The sequence below is a fragment of the Jaculus jaculus genome, chromosome 3, assembly GCF_020740685.1.
Source record: "Jaculus jaculus isolate mJacJac1 chromosome 3, mJacJac1.mat.Y.cur, whole genome shotgun sequence".
In the NCBI taxonomy this organism is placed as follows: Eukaryota; Metazoa; Chordata; class Mammalia; order Rodentia; family Dipodidae; genus Jaculus; species Jaculus jaculus.
Genome location: NC_059104.1, coordinates 131,910,490 through 131,938,393, shown reverse-complemented (window position 1 = coordinate 131,938,393; position 27,904 = coordinate 131,910,490). Strand labels below are relative to the sequence as shown.

Here is a 27,904-nt window from a genome sequence, read left to right as displayed (position 1 = left end):
TCAAATGATAATGAGAACACAACATACCAAAACCTTTGGGACACAATGAAGGCAGTCCTAAGAGGCAAATTTATGGCTTTAAGTGTCTATATGAAGAAATTAGAAAAGTTGCAAGTAAATGACCTAATGCTTCACCTTAAAGCCTTGGAAAAAGGAGAACAAGCAAACAGAAAATCAGTAGACAGGAAGAAATAATAAAGAATAGGGTAGAAATTAATGAAATAGAAACCAAAAACAAACAAAGAATCAATTTAATGAAGAGTTGGTACTATGAATGGATAAACAACATTGATAAACCCTTAGAAAATCTGACCAAAAGAAAGAGAGAAGAGACACAATTTAATAAAATTAGGAATTAAAAAGGCAGCATCACAACAGATACCAGAGAAATTCAAAGACTCATAGGGACATACTATAAAAACATATACTCCACTAAGTATGAAAGTCTGAAAGAAATGGATGATTTTATTGATTTATATGATCTACATAAATTAAATCAAGATGAGATTAATCACTTAAGTGGGCCTATAACAAGTATGAAGATCCAAACAGTTATCAAAAATCTCCCAACTAAAAAAAGTCCAGTCCCATATGGATTCACTGGTGAATTTTACAAGATGTTCAGGGAAGAACTAACACCATTGCTTCTTAAGTTTTTCATAAAATAAAAAAAGAAGGAATTCTACCAAACTCCTTCTATGAAGCCAGCATCACCCTGATAAGAAAACCAGGCAAAGATAGAACAACAACAACAAAATTACAGACTAATATCCCTCATTAACATAGATGCAAAAATTCTCAACAAAATATTGGCAAACAGAATACAAGAATATATCAGAAAGATCATTCACCCCAACCAAGTAGGCTTTATTCCAGAGATGCAGGGATCGTTAAGCATACACAAATCAATAAATGTAATACATTATATAAATGGACTAAAGGACAAAAGCACATGATCATCTCATTAGACACAGAAAAAGCATTTGACAAAATCCAACATCCCTTCATGATAAAAGTCCTACAGAGACTGGGAATAGAAGGAACACATCTCAATATAATAAAGGCTAATTATGACAAGCCTACAGTCAACATATTATTGAATGGGGGAAAACTGAAAGCTTTTCTCTAAAATCAGGAAAAAGACAGAGGTGTCCACTGTTCCCACTTTTATTTAATATAGTACTGGAAAGCTTAGCCATAGCAGTAAGGTAAGAGACACACATAAAAGGTATAAAGATTGGAAAGGAACAGATCAAGTTATCATTATTGGCAGATGACATGATTCTATACATAAAGGACCCTAAAGACTCTGCCAGAAAACTTTAGAGCTGTTAAACACCTTTAGCCATGTAGCAGGAGACAAAATAAATACACAGAAATCAGTAGCCTTCCTATATGCTAACAACAAACACACAGAGGATGAAATCAGAGAATCATTCCCATTCACAACTGCATCAAAAAAAAAATTAAGGTACCTAGGAATAAACCAAACCAAGGAAGTGAAGGATCTCTACAATGAAAACGTTTTTAAATTTTTTTTTGATTTTTTATTTTATTTTATTTTAATTTTTAAATTTTTATTAACATTTTCCATGATTATAAAAAAATATCCCATGGTAATTCCCTCCCTCCCCCCTGACACTTTCCCCTTTGAAATTCCATTCTACATCATATTACCTCCCCATCTCAATCATTGTACTTATATATATACAATATCAACCTATTAAATACCCTCCTCCCTTCCTTTCTCTTCCCTTTATGTCTCCTTTTTAACTTACTGGCCTCTGCTACCAAGTATTTTCCTTCTCACACAGAAGCCCAATCATCTGTAGCTAGGATCCACATATGAGAGAGAACATGTGGCGCTTGGCTTTCTGGGCCTAAGTTACCTCACTTAGTTATAATCCTTTCCAGGTCCATCCATTTTTCTGCAAATTTCATAACTTCATTTTTCTTTACCGCTGAGTAGAACTCCATTGTATAAATGTGCCACATCTTCATTATCCACTCATCAGTTGAGGGACATCTAGGCTGGTTCCATTTCCCGGCTATTATAAATTGAGCAGCAATATACATGGTTGAGCACGTACTTCTAAGGAAATGAGATGAGTCCTTTGAATATGCCTGGGAGTGCTATAGCTGGGTCATATGATAGATCAATCTTTAGCTGTTTTAGGAACCTCCACACTGTTTTCCACAATGGCTGGAACAGATTGCATTCCTATTAGCAGTGTAGAAGGGTTCCTGTTTTTCCACATCCCCGCCAACATTTATGATCATTTGTTTTCATGATGGTGGCCAATCTGACAGGAGTGAGATGGAATCTCAATGTAGGTTTAATCTGCATTCCCCTGATGACTAGTGACATAGAACATTTTTTTCGATGCTTATATGCCATTCATATTTCTTCCTTTGAGAATGCTCTATTTAGCTCCAAAGCCCATTTTTTGATTGGCTTGTTTGATTCCTTATTATTTAACTTTTTGAGTTCTTTGTATATCCTAGATATTAATCCTCTATCAGCTATATAGCTGGCGAAGATTTTTTTCCCCATTCTGTAGGTTGCCTCTTTGCTTTTTTCACTGTGTTCTTTGCAGTGCAAAATCTTTGCAATTTCATGAGGTGCCAGTGATTAATATGGTTTTATTGCCTGAGCAACTGGGGTTGTATTCAGAAAGTCTTTTCCAAGAACAATATGTTGAAGGGTTTCCCTACTTTTTCCTTTAGCAGTTTCAGAGTTTCAGAGGTCTGATGTTAAGGTCTTTAATCCATTTGGACTTAATTCTTGTGCATGGAAAGAGAGAAGAATCTGTTTTCATCCTTCTGCAGATATATATCCAGTTTTCCCAACACCATTTGCTGAAGAGGCTGTCTTTTTTCCAATGAGTATTTTTGGCATTTTTATTGAATATCAGGTGGCTACATCTACTTGGGCTTACATCTGGGTCCTCTATTCTGTTCCACTGATCTACATGTCTGTTTTTGTGCCAGTACCATGCTGTTACTATGGCTCTGTAGCATAGGTTAAAATCAGGTATGGTGATACCACCAGCCTTATTTTTGTTGTTCAGTATTATTTTAGATATTCGAGGTTTTTTGTGATTCCAAATGAATTTTTGGATTGTTTTTTTTTTCTATTTCCATGAAGAAAGCCTTTGGAATTTTGATAGGGATTGCATTAAATGTGTAGATTGCTTTAGGTAAGATTTCCATTTTCACAATATTGATTCTTCAATCCAGGAACAAGGGATGTTTCTCTACTTTCTAGTGTCTTCTGCAATGTCTCGCATGAGTGTTTTAAAGTTCTCATTGTAGAGGTTCTTTACTTCCTTGGTTAGGTTTATTCCAAGGTACTTTATTTTTTTTGATGCAGTTGTGGATGGGAGTGGTTCTCTGATTTCATCCTCTGTGTGTTTGTTGTTAGCAGATATGAAGGCTACTGATTTCTGTGTATTTATTTTGTATCCTGCTATATGGCTGTAGGTTTTTATCAGCTCTGACAGTTTGCTAGTAGAGTCTTTAGGGTCCTTTATGTATAGAATCATGTCATCTGCAAATAATGATAACTTGATTTCTTCCTTTCCAATTTGTATCCCTTTTATGTGTGTCTCCTGCCTTATTGCTATGGCTAAGACTTCCAAAACTATGTTAAATAAAAGTAGGAACAGTGGACACCCCTGTCTTGTTCCTGATTTTAGTGGAAAAGCTTCCAGTTTTTTCCCCATTTAGTAATATGTTGGCTGTAGGCTTGACATAACTAACCTTTATTATATTGAGATACGTTCCTTCTATTCCCAGTCTCTGTAGGACTTTTATCTTGAAGGGATGTTGGATTTTTTCAAATGCTTTCTCTGCATCTAATGAGATGATCATGTGATTTTTGTCCTTCAACCCATTTATATAATGTATTACATTTATAGATTTGCATATGTTGAACCATCCCTGCATCTCTTGGATAAGGCCTACTTGGTCAGGGTGAATGATCTTTATGATATAGTCTTGTATTCTGTTTGCCAATATTTTGTTGAGAATTTTTGCATCTATGTGTATGAGAGAGATTGGTCTGTAATTTTCTTTTTTTGTTCTATCTTTGCCTGGTTTTGGTATCAGGGTGATGCTGGCCTCATAGAAGGAGTTTGGTAGAATTCCTTCTTTTTCTATTTCCTGGAAAAGCTTAAGAAGCAATGGTGTTAACTCTTCCTTAAAGGTCTGGTAAAATTCAGCAGTGAATCCATCTGGGCCTGGGCTTTTTTTAGTTGGGAGATTATTGATAACTGTTCGGATCTCCATGTTTGTTATAGGTCTATTTAAGTGATTAATCTCATTTTGATTTAGGTAGGTCATATAAATCAAGGAAATCATTTATTTCAGATTTTCATACTTTGTGGAGTATATGCTTTTATAGTATGTCCCTATGATTTTTTTAATTTCTCTGGAATCTGTTGAGATGTTACCTGTTCATCTCTGATTTTATTAATTTGTGTCTCTTCTCTCTTTCTTTTGGTCAGATTTGCTAAGGGTTTATCAATCTTGTTTATCCTTTCAAAGAACCAGCTCTTTGTTTCACTAATTCTTTGGAATTTTTTTTGTTTCTATTTCATTAATTTCTGCCCTAATCTTTATTATTTCTTCCTGTCTACTGATTTTTGGTTTGCCTTGTTCTTTTTTTTCCATGGCTTTAAGGTGAAGCATTAGGTCGTTTACTTGCGACCTTTCTAATTTCTTAATATAGGCACTTAAGGCTATAAATTTACCTCTTAGAACTGCCTTCATTGTGTCCCAGAGATTTTGATATGTTGTGTTCTCATTATCGTTTTTGACTCTGTAAATTTTTTGATTTCCTTCTTGATTGCTTCATTGACCCATTCATCATTTAGTAGTGTATTGTTTAGTTTCCATGATTTTGTGTATGCTCTATAGCCTTTCTTGCTACTGATTTGTAGTTTAATTCCATTGTGGTCAGATAGAATTCAAGGAATTATTTCAATTTTCCTGAATTTGTTAAGATTTGATTTGTGTCCTAATATATGGTCTATTTTAGAGAATGTTCAATGTGCTGCTGAAAAGAATGTATATTCTGCAGCCTTTGGATGAAATGTCCTGTATATATCTGTTAGGTCCATTCCTTCTATGACCTCATTTAGTCCAGATGCCTCTCTGTTTATTTTTTCCCAGGATGACCTGTCAATTGATGAGAGTGGGGTGTTAAAGTCACCCACCACCCACCACCACTGTGTTTGGTGTTATCTGTGACCTTAGTTCTAATAGTGTTTGTTTGACGAATTTGGGAGCCCCCATGTTAGGTGCATATATGTTTAGGATTGTAATGTCCTCCTGTTGGAGTGTGCCCTTAATCAATATAAAGTGACCTTCCTTATCTTTCTTGACTAATGTTGGACTAAAGTCTACCTTGTCCGATATTAGGATAGCAACGCCTGCTTGTTTTCTAGGCCCATTTGCTTGAAACACTGTCTTCAACCTTTCACCCTAAGATAATGTCTATCCTTTGTAGAAAGGTGAGTTTCTTGGAGACAACAAATTGTAGGATCCTGCTTTTTAACCCAATCTGCAAACCTATGTCTTTTCGTTGGGGCATTGAGGCCATTGATATTAAGAGATATTATTGAAAGGTGTGTATTTATGTTTGCCTTTTTTTTTTTTTTTTGTGGTTCTGGTTCTACCTGTGCTCTCTTGCGTTAACTAGTATTTGAGTATTGTTTGTTTTTTCTAGGTTCCTTATATGTGTGCTTTTCCTTTTCTTCAGCATGGAGGATTCTATCAAGTATTTTCTGTAGAGCTGGTTTTGTCTTCAAATACTCCTTTAACCTGCTTTTATCATGGAATGTCCTTATTTCTCCATCTATTTGAATGGATAACTTTGGAGGATAAAGTAACCTTGGTTGACAGTTGTTATCTTTCAGAACTTGGAATAACTCACTCCAAGCCCTTCTGGCTTTAAAAGTTTGTGTTGAATAATCTGCTGTAATCCTGATGGGCTTGCTTTTGTAGGTAACTTGATTTTCCTCTCTAACTGCTTTCAATATTTTTTCTTTGGTGTGTGTGTTTGGAAGTTTGATTATAAAATGGCAAGGAGAGATTCTTTCCAGGTTTTGTCTGGCTGGGGTTTAAAGGCTTCGTGTATCTGCATTGGCACCTCTTTCCCAATTTGGAGGAAATTTTCTTCTATGATTTTGTTGAAGATGCCTACTATACCTTTGGAGTGGAATTCTTCTCCTTCTACTATGCCCTGAATTCTTATATTGGATCTTTTCATAGTGTCCCGAATATCTTGAAATTCCCACTCATACTTTTCTATAAGTTTGTCTTTCTTTTTGTTGGACTGTATTAGATTTGCCACCTGGTTTTCTAGCTTAGATATTCTGTCCTCTCCCTCATCCATCCTACTGGTGAGATTTTCTACAGAGTTTTTTTTATTTCATTAACTGTGTTCTTCATTGCTAGTAATTCTGACTGGTTTTTCTTTATTATTTCTATTTCCTTATTTATGTCTTATATTGCCTTCTTTATTTCATTAAATTGGTGTCCTGTGTCTTCTTTGATTCCTTTGATTTCCTCTTTGTTTTCTTCTTTGATTCTTTTGATTTGTTCTTTGACCTCTTTGAACATATTTACAATCATTCTTTTGAACTCTTTCTCATGCATTTCCTCTAACTTGTTCTCACTTGAGGACATTTCTGATGCATTGATACTTTTAGGTGGATTTATATCGTCTTGCTTTTTAGTGTTTTTTGTGTTATAATGTATATATTTTTACATCTTGGATTAAGTTAAAGCTTGTATTTTCTAGCTAGCTGGGTATTCTTAGCTGTATCAATTGATTTGATGTTATATATTTTCAGGGTAGGAGCTTAAGGTGTTAGGTGTGGCTCTTAAGACTCTCAGAGTATCTACAAAGGTGTTCCTAGGGGTTGAGTTTCCCTGCTATTGGAGTATTCAAGCAGGCTGAGTGGAATAAAATACAGGTAGGTTCTAAAATTTAACTAAACACTGTACACATTCAATAAAAAACAGCCCCAAGTCTGTATGCAAGAGTAGTTATTATAACGACCAGATCCTCTATCAACAAAGAGGTTAAGATTTCTGGTCTGTTGAGGGATCCAAGTCAGCGTGCGACCAAGTGAGGCCCTTCCCTGCTGCAATCCCAATTACCTTGGATGATTTTGGTGTCAGTCAAGTTGCTGCCTGGCTCGTTCGGCTGCTGTTCTGATTTCTGGAGCTGGGCACTGGGTTTTTCTGTGGGGCAAACCAAGCCTGGCAAGTGTGGCCCTGCAGATCAGCACCCCTGCAGCTGGAAGTGCCGCTGCTGGGTCTGTAGCCACTGCTGCTGAAGCTGCTGCTGCTGGGTCCACTGCCACTGCTTCCACTGAAGCTGCTGCTATGGATCTGCCACTGCTGCCGCTCCTGGGTCTGCTGCTGCTGGGGCCGCTGTTACTGGTGCCAGAACCTCTGATGTTACTGCCGAACTCTGTTCCTACTTGGGTCCCACTGTCGGCCTAAGTTGGCATGGCCGGGTCCTGGGACCACTGTTCTGTTCACTGGAGCTGGGCTCAGGCGGTGGGGGAGGGGAGGGAGCCGCAGCTGCTCTGGTTCTCTTGCTGTTCCATGTGTTCTTCTACCTCCTGGTCTGCTCCTCTGTTGCTCAGTGCCGCTCTCCCTTCACATATCCTGAGTTGCGGAGAGCGCCGGTGTGAGTGGAAGCTCCTGCAGCTGGCTTTTCCTGTGGCTGGAGCCATGCCTGGCGGCTTTGTGATGCGCGGCCGCGGTGGTTGGCGGAGCTGCCGTGGCCACTTTTGCCGGCCTGTGTGGGCTCTGGATGATCTGGATCTCTTCTACTTCTCTGCTGCTGCTTTAATTTCCTATTCACCTCACTTTTTAGTAAAAGTGTATATTTTGCTGAGTTTTTTTTGTCTTCCCCCCCCCCCCCAGGCTGCTTTGGCGTGGTACCTACGCCGCCATCTTAACCGGAAGTCCTACAATGAAAACTTTAAAACACTCAAGCCAGAAATTGCAAAAGACCCTAGGAAATGGAAAAACATCCCTGTTCTTGGATCAAAAGAATCAATATTGTGAAAATGGCAATCTTACCAAAAGAAATTTACACATTTAATGCAATCCCCATCAAAATTACAATGGCATTCTTCATGGAAATAGAAAAACAATCCAAAAATTCATTTGGAATCACAAAAATTCTCAAGTATCTAAAATAATACTGAGTAACAAAATTAAGGCTGGTGGTATCACCATACCTGATTTTAAGCTATACTACAGAGCCATAGTAACCAAAACAGCATGGTACTGGCATAAAAGCGGATATGTAGATCAATGGAGCAGATCAGAGGACCCATATATAAGTCTGGGTAGTTATAGCCACCTGATATTCAACAAAAATGCCAAAAATACTCATTGGGGAAAAGACAGCCTCTTCAGCAAATGGTGCTGGGAAAACTGGATATGTATCTGTAGAAGGATGAAAACAGATTCTTCTTTCTCTCCATGCACAAGAATTAAGTCCAAATGGATTAATGACCTTAACATCATACCTGAAACTCTGAGATTGCTAGAGGAAAAAGTAGGGGAAACTCTTTAACATATTGGTCTTAGCAAAGACTTCCTGAATATAACCCTAATTGCTCAGGCAATAAAACCACAGATTAACCACTGGGACCTCATGAAATTACAAAGATTTTGTACTGCAAAGGACACTGTAAATAAAGCAAAGAGGCAGCCTACAGAATGGGAAAAACTCTTCGGTAGCAATATATCTGACATAGGATTAATATCTAGGATTTACAAAGAACTCAAAAAATTAAATAATAAGAAATCAAACAAGCAAATTAAAAATGGGCTATGGAACTAAATAGAGAGTTCTCAAAAGAAGAAATATGTATGGTATATAAGCATCTAAAAAAAATGTTCTACATCCCTAGTCATCAGGGAAATTCAGATTAAAACTATGTTGAGATTCCATCTCACTCCTTTCAAATTGGCTACCATCATGAAAACAAATGACCTAAACTGCTGGCAAGGATGTGGAATGAGAGGAACCCTTCTCCACTGTTGGTGGGAATTCAATCTGGTCCAGCCATTGTGGAAATCAGTGTGGAGGTTCCTAAGACAGCTAAAAATAGATCTACTATATTACCCAGCTATAGAACTACTAGGCATATATCCTAAGGACTCGTCTCATTACCTTAGACATACTTGCTCAATCATGTTTATTGTTGCTGAATTCACAATAGCTGGGAAATGGAACCAGCTTAGATGTCCCTCACCTGATGAGTGGATCATGAAGATATGGCACATTTATACAATGGAGTTCTACTCACCAGTTAAAAAAAATGAAGTTATGCAATTTGCAGGAAAATGGATGGGCCTGGAAAGGAATATACTAAGTGAGGTAACCCAGGCCCAGAAAGCCAAACGTCACATGTTTCTCTCATATGTGGATCCTAGCTACAGATGACTGGGCTTCTGTGTTAGTAGGAAGAAAACTCAGTAGCAAAGGCCATTAAGGTAGAAAAGAGATATAAAGGGAAGATATAGTAAGGGAGGGAGTACTTAATAAGTTGAAGAATAGATTAATGTGGGTGAAAAGGCCCAAGTGAGGTCAGGGGAAGAAATTGAATAAAGGAAAGGTAAAGGGAGGGCTAATAAAAATCATATGGAACCCAATTTTCTTGGACAATGGAACACTCAGGAGCAGTAGATTGTTACTAGAAAATTTTCAGTGCCAGGGTTTGGATTGGCCTGGGAGGTTCCTGATGCTCTCAAAACATTAGAGGCCATTGCTGAGGTCCTTGGTTTCCCTCCAGAAATAGATGAAAAGACCCTATTGCTGAAGACTACACATACTTGGACTGCAAGGCCACTGAGAAATCCTGTTGTAACTGAGATGATAAATTCCTCCATGTAGACCAGCTGACAGAAAGCAAGAAGAAGTCATTCTGCATGCAGTTCAATGGGAGATAGAAAAATAACCAGTGAAGATACTCAGCAGTGGACACTGAAAGCCTTATATTTGGCCAACCAGACCAAATGAGCTAACAGGTGCAATAGTGGTACATCTTTCATGGTGGAAACCAACTGCCCTCTAATTGGACTGGAGGCCTGATCCATGGGAGGGAATACATCCCTGATACTGAAAACTTAAAACAGGGTAGTCATGAGCCCTAGGGGTGTAACAACTGCTGCTGTCTTGCTAAGTATATATACTATGCTTATCAAACTGCCTATTAAGAATTTCTCTTAATGTTCATACCCTTACATTAATACTACTTTCACTTTTGGTAGAGAATCTTCTCTTTTCACATGGCAGTGACCCTGGGATGACTCGGAAGACATCATGGTGCTGGAAAGAAGTATCAGGAGTGCTCAGTACTGCAATATCTCTATCACACCTTCCAAGGCTCAGGGTCTATTGCGGAAGAAGTGGTGGAAAGAATGTAAGAGCCAAAGGAAGGGTAGGACTTCTTACAACCTGCTCCCCCCAGGCACAAAATGGGCTGGATATCCATGGCCTCACAGTGCCTGACATTACCTACACAAGGCCATCATAATAGGAGGAAAAGATCATGACATCAAAATAAAAGAGAGACTGATTGAGAGGGGGAGAGGATATGATGGAGAATGAAGTTTCAAAAGGAAAGTGTGGAGAGGGAGGGTATTCCCATGGGTTATTGTTTACAATCATGAAATTTGTTAATAAAAAAATTGAAAAAAATTGTTTATGCTAATCAAACTACTTCTAAGTAATGTACATTATAACCCCTTAAATTAGATTACTTGGTACAGATTTCTTTTTCAGGAATCTTCTTAATATTCAAGTGTTAAATGTAATATTTTTATTAAATAAATAACAAATGTCTTACTTGCAGAGGTGAGTCAGTGAGCCACAGGAAAGTGGATGCCCAACATGGTAACAAAGATGCAGGACTTTCTTCTGCTTCATTTCCTTTGGAGCACAAATGTAAAGCAAATACATTTTAACAAAAATATGTTCTGGGTGCCATTATAAGAAGACTTTTATCTGTAACAGATTGGTTCATTTAAATTTGTTGGTTAAAAACAAAACAAAACAAAACAAAAAACATTGTCTTGATGGGAGTGATGGCACATGCCTTTAATCCTAGAACTTGGGAGGCAGAGGTAGGAGTATCACTGTGTGTTCAAGGCCACCCTGAGACTACATAGTGAATTCCATGTCATCCTGAGCTAGAGTGAGACCCTACCTTGAAAAACCAAAAGAACAAAACAAAACAAAAAAACCCAAAATAATAAAATAAAAAATGACTGACTGCACTCTCCATTGGAGAATCTGTTCTTCTTTTTCAGAAGGTAGCCAGACCAGAGGAGATAAACCACCCCTTGAATTTCAGCCAAGCCACAGCTGAATCCATAGAGAAATGGGGAGATGAGCAAGAATGCTGCTTCCATGAGGATTCTCAACCCCTACCAAATAGACATCCAGAGGGTCCTAAGAGCTCATCACTGAAGTAGACTTATTTTGCTGAATATGGGGCGGAAAGATTGTAAGAGCCACAGATTGAGACATTATGCCCAGAGGCATTCCCCCACTCCCCCAGAATAACTGACTACGGCTCCTACAATGTATAAATTGCAACCCCATGGGGAATACCTGCAACCCTACTGAGGAGCAGCCCCAGTGGAATGGGGGCAGGGTCGAGGGCAAAGAGGGTATCAACACATAATGTATGAAACATCTTGTTGTTAATAATAATAATAATAATAATAATAATAATAATAATAACACGGTATAGCCCAAATGGGACTATGACCAATATGCTACATGTTCATATAACAACATTCATAAAAATAATATTAATTATTTAAAAAATGTAGGTCTTATAAGGAAAACTATGATAGAGAAACCATTACATAAGATAAAGAGATATAAAAATGTATAGACATAAGATATGCTTTTAGTAAAGGTTTTAAGAAAAAGGGAAATGCTTTAGATGAGAAAGGGTTCCATGTGGAGATTTTGCCATAAAGCATTATTCAAAATGGGAACAGAAAATTTAGGACAATAGTCTCTTCCAAGCCACTCCCTGCAAACTAATAATTTACTGAATGGAAAGCATGTCAATATAATTAATCTTTTAAAAATACTTCAGGGATGGAGCAATTGTTCTGTGGTTAAGGAACTTGCTTTCAAAGCCTAAGGATCTGAGTTCAATTCTCCAGTGCCCACAAAAAGCCAGAGGCACAGGGTGGTGCATGCTCCTGGAAGTAGTTTTATAGTGGCTTGAGGCCCTGCGGTACCCATTTTGTCAGTCTCTCTTCTCTCTCTGCTTACAAATAAATAAATTAATATTTAAAAATGCTTCAGGTTTGTGTTAGCTTTCCATTTCTACAACAAAATCCCTGAACATAATCAACTTTTATTTATATTTATTTATTTGAGAAGAAGAGGAGAGACAATGGGCACACCAGGGCCTCCACCACTGCAAACAAAGTCCAGACACATGCACCACTTTGTGCACCTGGCCTTACATGGGTACTGGGGAATTGAACCCAAGCTACCAGGCTTTTCAAACCAGTGTTTTTAACTGCTGAACCATCATTCCAGCCCCATAATCAACTTTTATAAGGAGAAAGGTTTATTTTCACATGTAGTTTTAGAGGCTCCTGTCTATGATTAGCTGGTCCTATGGCTTTGGGCCTATGGTTGTACCTCATGGCAGAAGTGTGAAGCAGAGCAAGGCCTTTCACCTTATGGACAGGAAACAAAGAGAAAAGCACAAACTCCCACAATGCCTTCAAGAGCTCATTTTAGATCTCCTTCTTAGACTCACTTCTTCTTTTCATCACTTTTCATTTTCTTTTATAACAGGTTATACTCTTTTATGCCCTTGTCTCTGCTCCTGTTACCCTGGGGGCCCTCCTCAGTGGGGTTATGGCATTCACCATGAGGCCATGGGGGCCTCAGTCAGTCCCAGTGGGGTAATGGGGGGACCATGCCTCAGGATATTCCTACCCACTCTGTGGCTCTTACAATTTTTCTGCCCCCTCTTCTGCAATGGTCCCTGAGCCATGACAGTCCTGTTGGTAGTCTGATTTAGTGTTGAGTTCTCTGTAGCCTCTGGTTTTCTGCTTTGATAGCTTTTGATTCATCACAGTGTCTGTCACCATCACCCTGGAGCTGGTTGTCAGGGTAGCAATAAGAGCAGTATGAATTAGACCCAGTTCTTAAAGATTCCAGCACCTCCAAGTTGTTCCAGTTTGGAGGCCATGCCTTTAACACATTGAAGATCTGAGGTATATCAGGTTTGAAGGCAAAACTCTTCACATAAGTAGCAGTGTAAGATGGGTTGGCTGCATGGCTTTGGGTATGTGGGATGTAGCACATTATGGTAGAAGTGTGTGGTGGAACAGTGTTATTCACCTCATGGCTGGAAGCAAAGGTGAGAGGAAGAGGGACAGAGCCTCTCACCATCCCTTTCAAGGGACTAGCCACAGTGACCTAACTTCTTCCTTCCGCCTCACCTCTTCAACTTTCTACCCACTCTTGCCAGCATAAGCTTGGGACTAAGCCTTTAGCATATGGGTTTTGGGGAGACCTTCCAGATCAAAACTCTGGAACCCTTTATATTGGAAAGGGTAACCTGTAATCATCTGGATTCCACAGTGGTTTCAGCTGTCAGAAGGTGACACAGGTATAGCAGTGTTAACCTCTAGGCTGGCCTTGGTGAGGAGGAATCCACATTGTGCTCATCCATAGCCCAATCCATGTAAGCATGACCCTTTATGTACAGTCCACTGAGCAATGAGGTTGGCTGGTGGCAGCATTAACAGACATCACAGAGCAGGCTCTGACCAGAGTCAACAGTTTCCTCCACACAAAGCTCACTTGTTAGTATAAACATGCCTCCACTTACCTCTGTGCTTTACCTAAGTGGAGGGATCTGTCTCCATGCCTTTTCCACATACCTACCTGACGCCATAAATTCATATCATTAATCTGTGTGAACTTTGTTCCATCTGTCCGGAAGCAGCTGGCCTTACAGGGCTGGAGATCTGCCCACTGAAGGTTTAATTATGGTGCCAGCAGGGAGACAATGCCCTGCAAGCTGAGTGCTCTGTCCTGTAGCTGAGGACAGCCACGGCTACCTGGTGATGTGTCTTGTGGCTGCAGCAGTCTGAGAGAAAATATGTGAATTGATGGGTAGCGCTTGCCACCATTATACTTACCATAAATGAGAGATTGTACATTCCTTCTCCAATATAGCTTCCTGTTGGAGTCTTCCAAGAGGAAGCTCTGGGATCTCACCAAGACATACCACCTGGGGCCACTGAGCAATACAGATAAGTGCTTTGCATATCTCATCACGCTATTCACTGAGTGAGTTAATATTTTCTTTCTTTTTGTTAAGCATTCCTTGCTGTTTTCTAAAATATTTTTTGTTTATTTGCATGCACATGTGTGTGTGTGGGCACACCAGGGTCTCTTGCTATTGCAAATGAATGTCATATGCTTGTGTCACTTTAAAAAATATATCTACATGGGTGCTGGGGAATCAAACATGGGCTGGCGGGTAGTGTAAGCAAGCACCTTTAATTGCTGAGCCAGTGAAGATCTAAAGTATATCTGAGCCTCTTTGCAGGGGAGATGGCTCAGTGGTAAGAGTGCTTGCCACACAAGCATGAGGACCTGAGTTTCATTCCAAGCATCCATGTAAAAAGCCAGGTGTGGCAGTGCCCAGAACTGAGGTGGAGACAGGAGGATCACTGGGTCTTTTTGGTCAGCTAGCCCACTGAAAAATGTTGAGCTCCAGGTTCAGTGAGATCTTGTCTCAAGGACATAAAGTGGAAGCATCATTGCAACTGAAATCTTCTTCTGGCCTCTGCATGTCTGCACAGAGTGCACACATCTGCCCATACGTGTATACAACACACACACACACACACACACACACACACACACACACACACACACAGAGGTGTGGTGGTGCATGCCTTTAGTCCCAGCTCTCACAGGCAGAGGTAGGAGGATCACTATGGGTTTGAGGCCAGCTTGTAAGTTCCAGGTGAGCTTGGGTTAGAGTGTAAAAACCCAAAATGAAAAAAAAAAAAAAAAAAGAAGGATATAATAAACTGTAACATTCTACAAAAGGTCTTTGAAGACCCAGAACTTTAGGAGATGAAAGTTTGGATTATTCCTCAGGTAAAGATTCCAACACGTGCAAATGAAATATGGAGTAGCCAAAGAAGAAGGAAGTGATAAATGCCCACCCTGATTCATGGTCATTTCCTATTGCACTTCTACTGTGAGTATGGCACAGGCATGTTTTCTTCCTTGCACACACACACACACACACACACATACATGCACACACACGCTCACACATGCAGGCATATGCACGCACACACATCTGTGGCTCCATGTCTGTACTTGCAGATGTAGGCATGTAGAAATCCAAAGAACTGCATCTATACTTAACATGTTCAAACATTTCCTTGAGTCATTATTCCCTAGTCAATGCAGTCTAACATCTACTTAAACAGCATTTACATTTTAATAGGCATTGTAAGTCATGTAGAGATGATGTGGAAAGGTTTCATGCAAACATTTTATTTCTATTTTTTTAAGATTAGTTATTTATTTGAGACAAAGAGAGGGAAAGAGAGAGAGAGAGAGAGAGAGAGAGAGAGAAAGAGAGAATGGGTGCACCAAGGCCTCTAACAACTGCAAAGGAGCTCCAGATGCCAGTGCCACCTTGTGCATCTGGCTTATGTGGGACCTGGAGAATTGAACCTGGGTCCTTAGGTTTCACAGGCATGCACCTTAACTGCTAAGCCATCTCTCCAGGCCTTATTTTTATTTTTATTTAATTATTTTGATTTCCAAGGTAGGGTCTCACTATAGCTCAGGCTGACCTGGAATTCACTACATAGTCTCAGGGTGGCCTGGAATTCAGGGCAATCCTCCTACCTCTGCCTTGCAAGTGCTGGGATTAAAGGCGTGCTCCACAATGCCTGACCTCAGTGTCATTTTATATAAGGGACTTGAGCATCCATGGATTTTTGGGATTTGTAGGATTCCTGGAACCTGTCACCTGATTCCCCATTCCCAGGGACAATTTACATGCATATGTGTACACTGTGTATGGTTGTGGAAATAGACACATGTAGAAGTTTTGTTCCTGTTGTCTGTGTTGTCCTAGTAACAGTTTTTCCCTTGCCTGCTACAATTTGTTCCATTTTCCCCCATATGGAAGAACCTATGGCATCAATTCTTCCCTTCATAACCAGCAACAACAGCAACTCCTCCTCAGATATCTGACCTCAGCTCTGAGCTGTGTCCTCTGGGCTCCTCAGGCCACAGCCCCAGTTAAGCAGGGTTCCTTCTCCATAAAGGGCTCCCTTTGAACCCTACTCTGTGAAGCTGCTTTCTTTCGCTTGTAGCCCTTTTGTGTGTGGCGCTGAGTATGGAACCCAGGGTCTTGCACATACTAGACAAGTGCTCTGCCACTGAGCTACAGCCTCAGTCTCTGCCTGCAGCTTTTCACATCCCAACCACTTTGTTGTGTTTCAGCCCTGAGATGATCTGCCTTCTGCAGGCTTTTGTCCAATTGCCAACATTAAGTTCTCTCTGCATGAAAATATTCCTAGTGTGGAAGAACATCAGAGTCATAAATGGAGTCTTAACATGACCCAGGGGTATGTATGCAGCTGCCTCAGAAAATTCCACAGACCTACCTAGAATCTGTCTAATGCTCTTGCATCTATGCTAACTCACCCTCCCTGCTCCCCACACCTAGAAGTGACATGAAGATTCATGCGCTGGCTTCCCTGGTCTATGGGTTCCTGCTGTTCCTTGGGCTGGCGGGCTCTACAGAGAGCCCTGAAGCTGAAAGCTCATGCTAGACAAACCTGAGCCCATATCCACCCTTCACAACTGTCTTCTCTAAGCTTTCACTTTCTCATATACAAGCTGGGGCTGTTGATTTCTAAGTCACAGGGTTGTTGCATAGACTGTAGTCTACCATGCACAGAATGTGCCATGCTCTAAAGGTGTCATTCACTGCAGGAAGCACTGTCAACACCCACCCACATCACTGTGCACAGGGCACGGAGCACAGTGGGCAGCATTGGACTCATAGCTGTTATTTGAGTCCTGGATCACATGACTTTGAGAGGCCCAAGGCTCTTCAGAGGAGGGGTGGGGCTTTTCCTCAGTGCCTAGTCTTATAGGAAAGCACAAATCCAACTCAGAAGGAAGGAAGCCCTAGTCTTCTCCTGCACCCTGCTGCTGTCCCCTGCTGCTGACTGTTGCAGCTTCTGGTGATTGCATGGTAAAGAAAGGTCTATTCAGTTTCCATTCAAGGAGAATGCATCCTGAGCTCTGTCAAAGGAGAGAGCCATCAAGCCTCTGCGGTGACTAGAACTGGGATCAATGTGCTCACATCCCACTTGACTAGAAACACATTTCCCCTACCCTGGTGTGCATGGATGCCCAATCAGTTCCCTTCCTTTTAAACCATAAAGATCTCTTTAATGATGTCTTATTAAGAATACAGGAGTGGGTGGGAAAATAATTGGACCAACCAGTGCTTTATAAACATGTTAATTTTATTGAATAGGCATCAAAGCTTCTCTGTGTCAAGTAATGGAGAAGCCATGTCACACAGATTACAGAGCTATTTTTACTTGAAATAATCTTTCATAAAAGAAAGAAATTAAATACAGTTCTTCTATAAAAAGTGCAGTAGTCATTACTGGAAGTTTTCCAAAATGAAAGCAAGATTTACTACATATTGCAAAAATTGGTTTAGTGCTTTTAGTACTTTACAAAGGAACAACCCAGCCACCTTAGACAGCTCTTACAATGGGTTTCACCAAGAATGGATCAGAGGGAAAAGATTTGCATTGAATAAGAATGAATACTCACAGGCAGAAAAGATCTGAACAACTTGGTCAAAACATCATGATTTACTACCCATTTTTACTTCAATGTTTTCCTTTGTCCACAATACTAAAATAAATGGGAAAGCAAAACAACCTATTTCATCCCCAAATCAGTCAAATGAACTAAAAAGAAAGAGAAAGAAAGAAAGAGAGAGAGAGAGAAAGAAAGAAGAGGGAAGGAAACAAGAGGAGCTATACCACTGACTGTCAAGCCAAACACATGTTTAAATGAACAAGTTCAGCACAGGGCACGGTCCTTTGTTACAAACAACTTCAATGCTCCCCAATTACAAGGAGGCCAGTTTGTCAATGATGGTAGATGGGGTCCAGGCTCTGCAGATGAGGCAGTGATGTGTCACCAAGGAGCACAGTCTGGGCTGGGACTCAGGTGAGCCTGCTCCCAGCTCCTAAGTGTTCCTTTGTGTGACTAAGGGCCCAGTGTCTGCTACTCGGGGCTCTAGCAGAGACCAGCTCTACTGAACAAAGCTTGGCTCTGTCAAAGGTGGGCCTTAGATATGGCTGGTTGCCAACACATGCTCATGGTTATTGTACTAAGTTTTGGTCATTAGTGAGCAGATAAGCTGCCCTACACCTATCTACCAAGTCATAATTTGATATTCAATGTTTGCACACAGATGCCAATAGCTGGGCATTCCTCAGGCCTGCAAGACCTCCACGCTGTCTGCCAGAGAGAAATTGGTGTGGGCTAGTATGCAGGCCTTTGGAAAGCCTCTTCCTGAGTCCTGTAGGAGCAAGGGCCCATTCTATTTGGTCAGCAATGAAAGGGACATGGTTTATTTGGCAATTCAAGTGTGGGTACACATGCACATGTGTCCACTTGCACAGCTAGACAGCTGCAGAGGGGTGTTGTGAGGGCCCTAAAGTATGGCATCCAGATAGATGAAAATAAAAACAGAAGAGGATTAAAGAGAAGAACATGCCTTTTTACCAGGCTACCAGAAGACAATGGTCCTATAAGCAGCTTGTAACAGTATTTTGCCGACAACTCTTAGACGAAAACGCATTTGGTCAAAGGACCATGAAGTAAACAGCACAGTTAGGTAGCTGTGAAAACATGTCGGGGGAGGAGCAGCCCCCATTGGGGGTGAGGTCCCCTACCAGTGCAGAGCTGACAGCCTCCACTCTGGGGCTGTGTCCAAAGAGGTGAGTGTGGCTTGGCTTTGTGTCCAGGCTCTGTCTCTCTACTGCATGCCAACCAGTGGAGTCCCATGGGGCCTTGGCTCAGCTTTCTGCTGTTTTCACATTTGTCATCAGTCACCCACCCTTACCATACATCTTCTGTGTGACAAGTTTGCTTTTCCCCTTGGTTTTTTCCCCTTGGGATCTTTGGTGACTGGAGAGTGGATTCTTCTAGTGGGTAGAGAAACTCCTTCAACTAGGATGGGCCACTTGCTGTCACACATCTTGGAGAGGAGGACCAATAGACACCTATGGATCCATTACAAAGCTTGTCTGGTATGGTCCAGGTCTCCAGTGACATCACGAACAAGGTTTACCAAAGTGCACCTGACCACTGAGCTACTTGGTAGAGAATCATTCTCATCTCTGCTTGACCCAAAGTGCCCCTGTGAACTGCTGAGCCCACATCATGAAGAACTAGCCACAGGGCCAGGGCTCACACAGACAGCCAGTGGCACTGCTGCCACCTAAGCTTACTGTCATATCTATTCACCTGGTCCTGCAGTTGGGAGGAGCCAGGACTCTTGACCAGTTGGCAATCTTATAGGTAGGGGCAGTAGAAAAATCTGGATTTGGTCACATTTTGTGATCTCTTAATGACAATCAAATTACAAATTTCATTTTCTTTCCTCAACAGATATTATCTAGTGCCTAGGATGTGTCAGGCACTGTTGTAGGCACCAGGATACAGGAGTGAGAAAGATGCATGAGAAGTCCTACCCACATGGAGCTTACATTCTGTGGGGACCTGATGGGTGTGGCATAATGAATAAATGAGTAGTTTACATACCCAGTGCTCATGTGAGGGCATGAGAAAGTTGTACAGGGAAGCATATGGACAGTGGGATGTGTTAGTCTCTTAAATAATGGAGTCAGGGAAGGCCTTGTGGAAAGGCGGTGTTACAGCAAAGTTGGGCAGGTAGGGAAGGCTGAGTCATTGGGATTTGGGGGAGAGAATATTCCATGTAGAATAGGATATGAAAAGGTCAGAGGCAAGAGGATGCCTGATGATTGCAGATGGCCCCAGTCTCAGGGCAGGGCACATTGGGGAACAGCAGGCTTTGTAAGGTCTTGGCTTTTACTATTCATTGGGAGATATTTATTTATTAACTTATTTATTTAAAGTAGTCCTTCAGCATATGGAGATTCTGAAATAGCTGATTTCACTGGCTGTCCTTATTTCATTAACAGGTTGCTTTGGTCTTAGGCAGACTCCATCTATATTTACCCTTCAAATCAACTGGTTCCTCACCTTATGTTAAATATATGTCTTGAAATACTGTCTGGGAAGAATAAAATGTGTAAGTAATGTGCATCATTTTTTATATACATAATTAGGGTTGGTGGGGCTGTTTTTAAGTTTTTTTGCAAGATTAAAATGGTAAAGATGCAAATTTTAACAAATTATTTTGCAAAATGAATAGAAACAGTCATATTCCCAGCATGTTTAGAAATGCTGGCTTCTGTGTTGCTCGTGCAAATGTATGTTCACACCACAGACTGTACAATTCTGCTGCTCTAAGGGGGTCCCTGCAGGGTGACTTGTCACTATTCTATGCTGGTAGTGGAGTGGGGAAGAAGGCCATGTCTCTTGGGAAGGCAGCAGCCTGAATACTGTTGATCTTGCCTCTGAACTGTCCAGAGAACCCTGTGCAGGGGTATGCCCTGAAGGTGGGAGCCCTCAGCATCACTGTGTATAGAGTTTACAGCCACTAAGATGAACTATCCTACCCAGCGCTGTAAGACCCACTGCACAACCATACCCTGGGCCAAGAGGAACAATGTTGGCTGGTAGATCTAGGCCATGGGGTGGATCTGAATCTACCACAGACGAAGCCAAGGTTGATACCCTGAAGACTCACACTTGGGAATGTGACATTAGAAAAGAGAGGTCAGGGCCAGAAGTAAAGGCGCAGGGTGGCCAGTGGTCTCAGGCTACCACTTTAAGGCTTTTTGGAATGGGGTGCCTGCTTGCTGGTACCAGGAGTGCCAGCCATCCCTAGGTCCTTTGTGCCTCAAGTGACAATAGCATGAGATTGTCAGAGCAGAGGCTACTTCCCCAGCCCAAGAGGGCCAAGGCCAGAGCTAGCTTACTCAGCCACCAAATCTTGCCTTCTCGTTTACTAGAAATGCTGGAAGAACACTGTTGGAATTTAATATGTAAAGCACCCACCGTGATGAAAAGAATGTCTTAAAGAAAGGAACCGCAAACATACAGTGGAAACCTTAGCTTTACTCCAGTTCTCTCAGTAAGCAAAAAAGACTCATGTGGAATGAAACTTAGACACATGGCTTGGGCAAAGCCTTGTTTTTGTTTTTCCTTGCATAAATTTCCCACAACTGAGAGGCACAGCCCCTTTTTTTCTTAACCAGTGTGAAATAAATTGTGCTGGGTGAGGTTTGTTTTTACAATGCAGCTTTCAAACCAACTAACCAACCAACCAACCAACCACCCACCCACCACCTTTGGATCTGAAGGTGGGCCTTGGTGCACCCATGTCCCTGTCCCAGAAGACAGGGTGAGCGGGTACATGGAGGGTGAATAGTCATGGAGAGTTCTTTTGCCTCATGCCACAGTAAGATGCTTATGACAGGTAAGCTACTAGAATTAATAAGTCATCTTGGAAAACATTGAATTTGTAAAGGGATAGGCTCAAATTATACTGGGTACTAGTGGGTAGGAAAAAGTCCACAGTAGCTTAGTGAATATAAAGTACTCATTAACTGGAAAGTTGCAGTACCCCAAAACTCATGGACAGAGAAAGAAAACCAGGCTGTCAAAAAGGAAAAGGTATTTACATATTCCTGCTTTTTTTGAGGGGGGAGGCACAAATAGGAAAAAGCATTTAAATCTCAAGAGCTCACAGTGGAGCCCTTCCTATTTTAAGTTACTCTTCCAAGGGATAAACCTGTGACAATAATAGTGTGGCATGTTCTGAAAAATATATAAGATAATTTCTGTAGTACAGTTTAAACTTGGTTTGTAAAATTTCAGTGGAACATTGCATAAAATGTAGAAACAGAATACATCCCAAACACCATCCCTTACCAATGCATTCATTGACACCCTTTGCCCAGGTAATGTATGTGAAGAAAATGAGAAGTAGTATTTCTGAAGTAACCTCCACGGGGGTTTAGGAATATCTCAGATTCTTCTGGAAACCTGCCATTGCTTAGAGACATTGGTTCTCAGAAAGAGGGCTCTGGCCCAATCAGTTTGTGATCGTTACTGGCTACTGTTCTAGGCAGGGTGGGGGCCCTTGCGCCTCAGAGTCAGGCGAGGATCCCGGAGCAGCATGGAGCTTGCTGTGTGCAGAGGGCACACTTCACATTGCAACTGGCTCTCACTCTCATCAGTTTTAATACTGTAGAGGATGGGCTCCATACAAAGGGAAATGGCTGTTCCTCCTGGTCATGCGACTGTTTGGAGAGGCCCAGTGGGGCACCATGTCATGTAGACCATCTGTGACCAAGCTGAGAAGCTGTGCCCTGGCTCTTACTCATGACCCATCTATCACGAAGTAAGGGTTGGGTGGGAATAATTTGGCAATGCCCACCATTCTTTTTGGCGAGTGCATGTTCACTATCCTCTTTGGAAGATTTTCCTCTATGACAATAGATTTTTAATTTTCAGTTTGCCTTTTTTTTTTTGACCTGGCTGAGACCATGAGAAAGAGAAAAGATTTGCATAGCCAGTTTTAGAAATTTCTAGTTGGCTGTTTTAACATTACAATATGAAAAGTACACACATAATTTTATGCCTCCTTGCCTGTGCATACAGTTTGGCTTCTGGATGCACAGTCAAGCATGTGTAGGGTTGGCCAGCTCAACCTCTGACTGGTGAGGAGCATGAAGACGTGGCGGCTAGTGGAAGCAACACTTTCTGTGACCCCCACAGCTTTGAAGGGCAAAGCAGCTGTTCAGGTGATGTGATGAAGAGAAATCAGTCCACAAAAGCTGCCACAAACCCTCTGGTGAGAGATTTTTTTTATGCTTTTTTTTTTCTTTGTAACAAAAGAAGCTCCAGTACTAGTAGGAACATGAATGTTAATAATTATCACACATTAAAAGTATTGTGTTTGGCATGAAAAATAAAAAAATTTTCTAAAGATTCTATTTAATAAATAATTTTGACTCAAGGAACCATTTATGCAAAACTTGAATAAAATACTGAAAAGTCCACAAGCTGTGGAATAATTAAAAACAAAAGGAATTACTCACAGGAGATACTATTATTTTATTATAATTCTCTAAACAAGTAAAAAAAAAATCCCTCCCCTTCTTTTTTAAATTTTTAGTTTTTTGCTTTTGCTGCTCTGGGTATCAGGGGGATAAAGCATCCTTTCAGGAGGAGTGGCTGGCTCCACTGAAGATGTAACTCCTTCCTGCGTTTTCTGAGGATAAGTGGACCACAGGTGAGGTGCTTTTTTCTGTCATGGAATTACCCTGCTATTCTAAAGCTTTCATAGGTAAGAAAGCATTCTTTTGTCAGTGAGGATTTTACCCATCTTATCCGTATTTTCTAGAAGCAAGCACTTTCTTTAGTGAGGCAGGTTAGCTCCTCTGTGTCCTTGGCCAAGAATGGTGGTCTGCAGAGGTAATCTTGGAAGGAAGAGGCTGCATATTGCTGCTCAAAACAGGGTAGCTAAGGACACATTTTTTTTTTTAAATTTTCCTCAAGAAATGTAGGAGGCACCAAAAGGGAGAGTGCTCAGAGATCGGGCTGCTCCTCAATGTGGTACAGAGCCAGAGGCAGAGCTACCTGCCCTGTTACCTGGCTGAACCCAGACAGACGCAGATGGGGCTAGAAGGGTGTTTTCCTTCTTTCCCAGCTGCCTTCGGCCCCTTCCATTTGGAAGGAGGCCAGGCAGGGGTTCAAAGCAGCCTAGTAAAGTGACCAAGGGGTCAGTTCTGGCCTCTGTCCTTGGGCACAGATGTGTTTATCACCTCCCAAGGGGCCCGTCCATTGACAGTCCACTGTGGAAGTGTCTTCAAAGGAGAAATAAGAGCAGCCTGTCAATACGTGGGCCAATCCTTATTGTGGGTTCAGAACCCTGTTGTTTGGACCCCCAGTATCTTTGGGAAGCTCCTGTCTCCGGAACTGCCCAGCACCGGAGCTACTGCTCCACCTCACCGTGCCCTGCGAGGTAGGTTGTCCGGTGCCCCTTCTGTGGTCGCGCGGCTTGGATGGCAGTGTGAATGTTGCTCTAGCCAGGGGCTGTGGGAGCAGGCTTTATGAAATGGAGCCGTGTATTTCTAAAGGGCCGCAGCGAGCACTAGAGCGTCAGCGGGTAGCAAGGTGTCTGCTCAATCTCCAGGGACCCAGATGGGAAGCAGGTGGGAGCCCAGAGCAAGCTCCACCCCAGGCAGGGTTGTGGACTTGCTTCTAAATAAACCCTGGGTGCTACCGACCGCACGCAAGTGACCATCACCTGGAAGAGGTCAGTCGCTAGGTTAGGGGGGAAAAAAGCATGTAAAACACTCCCTTCTAAAAACAAAGGGCTGCGAATTTCTTTATTTCTCGTATAGAGGAACAAAAATACTCTTGCAATGGCTATTGAGTTTCCACAGGTACGAGGCAGATGCTAGGCTAGCACACCCACTTCCAACAGTATGACTTGTTTCCTATCCGTCTACTACCTGAGTGGCGTCAGTGTAGGTTCAGGCACCATGAGGAACGTTTGACCAAACACGTACACGGCACTGACCGAGGAGGCGCCGGCCTTCCCGTTGCCCCAGCATGTAAAAAAAGACCGACAGAACGGACCAGAAATCCTCGGGCGGTGGAGAGGCCCAGCGGGGGCGTGCGTGCGTGCGTGCGTGCGCGCGGGCCCTGGGCGGCTCAGGGCCGAGCTCCGCGCGCCTCGCGCCGGCGCCGCAACTCCTCGCGGTAGCAGTAGGAGCACAGGTGCTCGGTCTCCGCGCGCCCGTAGAACGCGCAGTTCTCGCGCTGGCAGCGCCGCTGCGCGGGCCCGGGGCCGCCGCGCGCGCACTCACCGTTCGAGCTCGAGCTCGAGCGCGCGGCCGGCGCATCGGCGTCGGCGAACTCCAGGCCGTCGCGCGCGGCCCCGAAGCCGTTAGTGTAGGTCTGCGACTTGTGCTCGGCGGTGCCCGCCGCCTCCGTGCGCGCCAGGGACTCCACGGTGTTGACGGTGCGCAGGGCGGCGGCGGCGCGCGCTGGGCTGTAGCTCTGCGACGACAACGAGCGGTTCTGCTGCGGGTAGGTGGCGCACGGCCGCAGGGCGCCCACGGCCGGCGCGCACGCCTCGTCCCGGGCCGCCGCCGCCTGCACGTGGATGACGCTCTGGCGCGCGGGCGCCGGCGGGCTGCGGCCCGGGGCGGGTCCGTGGACGCCCGCGCGCCGCCCGCCGCCGCCCAGGGTCGGAGAGGCCGCGCCGCCCGCCGCCGCCCGCTGCAGTGCCCGCGAGCCCGTCGCGGCCCCGGGACTCGGGCGCTCCTTGAGCTTGAGCACCAGCTGCGTGGGTTGCGCGGCCGGCGGGCCAGGCGAGGCGCGCTCGGGGCCCGGCGTGCCGTCTGACTCGGGCTTGCGCGACGGCCGCTTGGCCGTGGCGGCGGCCGCCGCGGCGGCGTCCCGGCGCCTCTGCTCCTGCTCGGCGCTGAAGCGCTCCTGCGCACTGGTCAGGTAGTAGCCGATCATCTCCTCGTGGAACTGGTGCCGGTGGCTGGTGAGCAGCAGGCCGGCGAAGATGAACTTGCGCTCGCCCTGCATGGCGGCGCGCAGGATGTTGAGGCTCAGCTTCACGTCCGTGCTGTACTTCCAGGCGTCGCCCTTCGGTCCGCTGCCCTTCTCGGCCGGCGACGCGCCCGCCGCCTTGTCCGTGGGCGACGGCGTGGTCTTCTCCGACGGCGAGGTGCTGGCTGACGCCCCCGATTCCTCCTTGCTGCCCTTTCGCGACTTGGACTTCTTCTCCTTGCCGCGCTCCGTGGAGTCGCCGCCGTTCTTGCCGTTGGCGGAGTTGGCACGGCTCATCTTACCGTGCACCAGGCCGCCCAGGCCACCCATGTTCTTCTTCAGCTTGATGCCAAGTGTCTTGCTGAAGCTGCCCAGCTTGTTGGCTACGGAGTCCGCGCGTGTCTTGTCCTTGTCCTTGCGCTGCTTCTCCTTGTCCTTGTCCTTGCCAGTCTTGCCATTATTGCTGTTGGAATTGCTGCACACAGAGTCCCGGTCCGAGTCCAGCGAGTCCGCCAGGGATTGCACGTCCTCCCCTGCAGAGGCCGTTGGAGACTCAGGCTGGGCCAGGGGAGCCTAATAAGTGAGAGGGAGGAGGTTAGAGGAGAGCTGGTTTCATGTGGGGCCCAAGGAGACACACCCCGTAGATGACAGACCCTTTTGGCATTGTCAGGTGAGGGTGGACCACTGGGGCATCACTGTCTAGTTTTGGCCAATGCTCTGGGAGCACCAAAGACGGATGGGGATGTTTGTGGACTAGGAGGCCACTGAAACACGATCTGGGTTGGCAGAAAACTGGCAGGGACCTCTCACCTGCAGTGTAGTTTGTGGAGAGAGGCAAGTCCTTTCTGAACTTAGGTACATTGTCTAGATTCCTAAGTGGAGGCGAGCCTGCAGTGCCCACAACCCTCTTGAAAGTCCACAGCGCCTCTTTCATTTTAGAGAGAAAGTCCAGTCCCACTCTGTGTAAAGGTAAAGGTAATGGGGGGGGGGGGAGGGAGGGAGAGGGACAGTCTCTTCCACACAGATGTTTCACTTAACAGTTCTGGGCAGGGTCTAGAAGCCTTGTCCCAGAAGCTCCTCGTTCTTTGGATCATGAAGCAGACATTTCTTTTATTCAGTGATGACAAGTCACATTAGGATTCCTTTCTCAGATTGGATATGAGAAGTGCAAAATTAAAAATTTTGAAACAGGTCTGGGCTCAGCATAAAACATTCTCATTTTTAGAAAAGGCCTGCAGTGGGGATGTTGGGTCTGGTGGGAGGACACTAAGCAAGAAATATTTCTGTGAATATGACACTTAACAACCATTGAAGGGGCCAACAAGTCAGGAGGGCAAGCAAGAGCACGTGGAACACGGCCAGGCCAATTTCTAGGGCAGGTAGGGAGCCTGAAAGGTGGTGGGGTGGAGGAGAGGAGACCCCTGCTGCTCCACGAGGGCCTTCTTGAGGAGAGGATTTTGACCCAGGGCTTTGGAAGAGTACCATCCGTCATGTCAGCAGCTTGGTGCAACAGGAACGTCTGAATGAGGAGGAACATGGAAGTATTTTATTTAGTTCTCTCCTCAAGACTGTTCAAGAGGAGGATGCTCCTGTAGCCAGCTCACCATAAGCAGATGCTAGCAGAATGGGTTTACCACTTCCCAGGAAGAAATTCCTTCTTTCACTTTCCCACCTGACTTGGGAAGGAGTATGTCATACCATGGCTGTCTGCCAGTGACACTAATGGGTGGATTCTGGCAGCTGGAACAGGGAAAGAACACAGTCTGCAGTGCCCACAGTCCTGTGGGTGTCTGCAGAAAGCTCTGACTTTGCCATCAAAGCTTGATCAAGGGCATTGTTTATAGCATATCAGAGCTGTCCCTGGCTGGAGATTCTGGATCCTGGACTGTTGCCATCACCCCTTGTGGGTGCTGGAGAACAGCATCCTGGGGACATGGCTTCTTCCAGGCTTCCAGGAGGCAGGTCTCCAACTGCCACCAAACAACTCCTTGTGCCCTCATTAACACGGAGAATTAATAACTGTGTGGAGAAGGTGGAAGTAGGCACTTAACCTTCCAAAGG

At 43.6% G+C, this 27,904-nt stretch overlaps 1 protein-coding gene across 5 annotated transcripts in view; it reads right to left on the bottom strand.

Annotated features, from left to right (window-relative positions):
- Nucleotides 1-24,991: 24,991 nt before the first annotated feature.
- Otud7a (OTU deubiquitinase 7A) overlaps nucleotides 24,992-27,904 on the bottom strand; it is a 302,377-nt gene continuing 299,464 nt past the window's right edge. For all 5 annotated transcript variants that reach the window (XM_045145985.1, XM_045145981.1, XM_045145984.1 and 2 more), the window contains one exon: nucleotides 24,992-26,416. In XM_045145985.1, coding sequence (XP_045001920.1) covers nucleotides 24,992-26,416 — 1,425 coding nt within the window. The remainder of the gene's footprint in view (nucleotides 26,417-27,904) is intronic.